Below are 3,422 nucleotides of genomic sequence, written 5' to 3'. Positions count from 1 at the left end.
TGGTTCTGGTAACAATTTTAGCAGAAATCTCTACTTGATTGAGAATCTGGGGTTTGCTTTATAACAACTGCTGAAACTACAGGTGATAAAGAAGGCGTCATCCCTGTATTCTTCAAGTTGCAAACATGTTCACGTACGTCATAGTTTGTCTCTACAATGATATCAAATTCAAATTATATGTTTGTTAGCTGAAAGTTTCATTAGCTTCATAGTGCTAAACAAGCAATCATATAGGAAGGGTATGAACAATATAAGAATAATGCAAGGTGTTGATAAAAATGAACTAATTTATTTAATCAACACTGTTCTGGCAACTCTAGGAAGGAGCAAAGAAAAGAAGAGACAGAAATGGGTCCTTCTGGCGATTTAAGGTGTACATTTACAACAAGAACTCATTTCATCATAAAACATTTTATTTCTCGATAACAAAAACCGGATAAATCACTAACAGTGAGGTTTTGGAAAATTTAACTTGATCTTACACAGCAACAGGGGTAGCCTCATCCAGGGCAATCACACCTGGAAGCTCCTTCCCTTCCAACAACTCTAAACTGGCACCACCACCAGTTGATATGTGGCTCATGACATTAGCAACTCCAACCTTTTCTACAGCAGCAACAGAGTCTCCTCCTCCAATGATTGTTGTCACTCCCTTGCCACTAAGATCGGCTAGCTTCTTTGCAATAGCCTACAAGTTAAGAGCAACTTAATTCCAATTCACTTATACAAAACAAAAACATAAAAGCAGTCAACTTGAAACCTTGTCACTTCCCTAGAGAGACAAAGGGATTCAAAGCATACTAGTTAAAGGTAGGCAACCGCAAAGCATACATCTTAAATTGCTATTTCTGTAAGGGTTAGCAAATGGAATTTAAAACTTTATAAAGGTAATTGGAGGAACGCTACCTTTTGCTGGTTTGGCCTGGAAAGCGAGTGGCTATGAAATTATAACTATATCTAACTAGTAGAAAAGGGATACTTCTAATTCTATGAATACAGCAATATCATCAACAGCTAAACATAGTCAAAAAATTCAAGCATACCTCAGTCCCGACTGCAAACTTGTCAAATTCAAACACTCCCATCGGTCCATTCCAGATGATGGTTCGGGTGGTATCTAAAGCTTCATTGAATGTCTTAACCGAATCAGGTCCAATATCCAATCCCATCCAGCCATCAGGAATAGCAGATGCTGGCACAGTCTGCAAGAAGCAAAAATTGTTCACTCTTGCTAAGACAAGTTAATAATGGTAATGTAAGAGCAGTTTATTTCCCGTTATAGCTCCAGGTCATCAGGCTTTCTTTAGCACGGATTGAGTAGTAACAAACCTTGCTGTTTGCATCAGGGGCGAACTTGTCAGCAATAACCACATCAGTGGGTAACAAAAGAGACACTCCTTTTGCCTTGGCCTTCGCAAGGAGTGATGTTGCAAGTTCAAGCTTATCTTCCTCTACCAGGGATGAACCAACTGATAGGCCTTGTGCCTTGTAAAATGTAAAAATCATACCACCACCAAGAAGGAGAATGCCACATTTCTCAAGGAGTGATTCAATGACTCCAATCTTGGAAGAGACCTTTGAACCACCCACAATGGCGGCAAATGGCCTTTTGGGGCTTGAAACTGCACCAACAAGGTAATCCAGCTCCTGTAAAAAGATAGGAAGAGCAAATGAATATAAGGGGAACCTAAAACGTTAAAATGTAACAATAATAATAATAAATAAATAAACAAAGGAAAACTTCATAGTAGTTTAAATGCAATGTCAGAATTAAACAAATGATGGATATACTTGAAAACATGTCGATTTGGATACAGCAATTGAAAAGTAATCAAGTTTCTTCAGGAACTTAGAATGACACATCCTACCTTTTGTAAAAGGAAACCAGCAACTGATGGCTTCAAGAATTTTGTAACACCCTCTGTTGATGCATGGGCTCTGTGTGCAGTCCCAAATGCATCATTAACATAGAGATCAGCTAAGGATGCAAGTTTCTTGGCAAATTCAGGTTCATTCTTTTCCTCCTCCTTGTAAAACCTAACATTTTCAAGAAGAAGAACACCGCCTTCAGGAAGTTGAGCAACCAACTTTTCTACCTCCGGACCAATGCAGTCATCAGCCTTGACAACCTACTCAGTTAATGAGTGTTATTTTCATCCAATACATGAACTACACACCTTATAACCGGAAAATTTTCGGCTTTGAATGATTACCTGAATGCCAAGCAGTTCAGAGAGCCGGGGTACAAGAGGAGCCAAGCTATATTTGGGTGTAACACCCTTTGGCCGACCCTGAAAATACAATGAACCGTTATTTCAATTCTTACAGCTCAAACCCAAATGGTTAAGAACCCACAAATCTAACCATTACTTAAAAGCACAATTCAGCTATCAAACTTAGTAAACATATGCAAGTTTGATTTGGCTAAATCTAATCTAGAAACTTTAACTTCCATCAAACTATGTTATGGAGCTCTGGTAATTGATTCAATTAGATATTAAATTACAGACAACCCAACAATATAAGAACAAAGAGAAATCGAGTTACCAAGTGGCTAGAGAGAATGACTTTAGCTCCATTCTGAATCAAATGCTTGATGGTGGGAACAGCAGCACGAATCCTAGTGTCATCCGTAATGTTCTGGTTATCATCCAATGGGACATTCAAATCAGCCCTAACAAACACTTTCTTCCCTTTCAAATCAGCCGCATTCAAGTCGCCGACACTCTTCTTGGCCATGGAAACAACCGCTCTAGACCCTTTTCCCTTGAAAGATCGAACCTTGGAGGAGACATGGAGGGAAAGCAGGGAATCCCCAGAAGCAGCGGAGGAGAAGCCGAGGCCGTGGGTTAGAGGGGAGGATTTGAAGTGCCGACCGGTGGAGGGAAGGCGGAGGAGGGAAGCAGAAGGGCGAGAGGCGGAGGAGGTGGTGGTTTTGAGGAGGGAAAGGGTGGTGGAAGAGGTAGCGGAAGCCATAGGAGAGGAGGAGAGTGGCGATGGCCGAGTTAAGAGATTTGGAAGCGGAGAGTGAATGAAAGTGAAAGAGAGAGAGCGGGGAAGCGTGGGCATGCAAATGTGGGTGACAATGGGGGAAGATGTGGACGTCAAAGGCAAAGGAGGAAATGTATCTTGGTTTTTCTTGTCGTTGAGGAGAGGTCCAAGGCGTTCGATGCTTTCTCTAGATTTCCTCAGACCTTTCTCTTCCCATCCATTTATATTTCTATTTATTTTATATATTTTTAATAACCATACGTATAAAAAAATACGTGAAATCTCATACGACGTAGCTATAACTAGAAAAAAAACTTAATTTTATTTCATTAGTGTGTTCGTTGATTTTTTTTATTAATAGATGATTACATTAATTTTAATATTAATTATCGATCGTTAGTATTTTTTATTGTCTTTTTCTTCTTTATATC

The 3,422-nt window shown here is 39.7% G+C and overlaps 1 protein-coding gene across 1 annotated transcript; it reads right to left on the bottom strand.

Moving 5' to 3' along the window:
* Nucleotides 1-333: 333 nt before the first annotated feature.
* On the bottom strand, nucleotides 334-3,091 carry LOC120157648 (phosphoglycerate kinase, chloroplastic-like). Its single transcript, XM_039168722.1, has 6 exons — nucleotides 2,548-3,091; nucleotides 2,214-2,291; nucleotides 1,869-2,129; nucleotides 1,330-1,647; nucleotides 1,044-1,202; nucleotides 334-688 (listed from the first exon to the last, which is right to left on the bottom strand). The coding sequence occupies exons 1-6, from the start codon at nucleotides 3,067-3,069 to the stop codon at nucleotides 479-481; spliced, it is 1,548 nt and encodes a 515-aa protein (XP_039024653.1). The 5' UTR covers nucleotides 3,070-3,091; the 3' UTR covers nucleotides 334-478.
* Nucleotides 3,092-3,422: the final 331 nt, after the last annotated feature.

The sequence above is a fragment of the Hibiscus syriacus genome, unplaced genomic scaffold (genome assembly GCF_006381635.1).
Source record: "Hibiscus syriacus cultivar Baekdansim isolate YM2019G1 unplaced genomic scaffold, ASM638163v2 tig00002840_pilon, whole genome shotgun sequence".
NCBI classification, from domain to species: domain Eukaryota; kingdom Viridiplantae; phylum Streptophyta; class Magnoliopsida; order Malvales; family Malvaceae; genus Hibiscus; species Hibiscus syriacus.
Note: the sequence above shows the minus strand (reverse complement) of the source record. Positions and strands in the feature narration are given on the sequence as shown.

Bases quoted from the DNA above. Each gene is read 5' to 3' on its own strand.
- LOC120157648 (XM_039168722.1), bottom strand. From the start codon at position 3,069: ATGCCCACGCTTCCCCGCTCTCTCTCTTTCACTTTCATTCACTCTCCG. The intron at 1,648-1,868 runs GTAGGATGTGTC...ATCTTTTTACAG, and splicing joins CTGGTTTCCTTTTACAAAAG to GAGCTGGATTACCTTGTTGG. The intron at 689-1,043 runs GTATGCTTGAAT...CTTAACTTGTAG, and splicing joins AGTTTGCAGTCGGGACTGAG to GCTATTGCAAAGAAGCTAGC.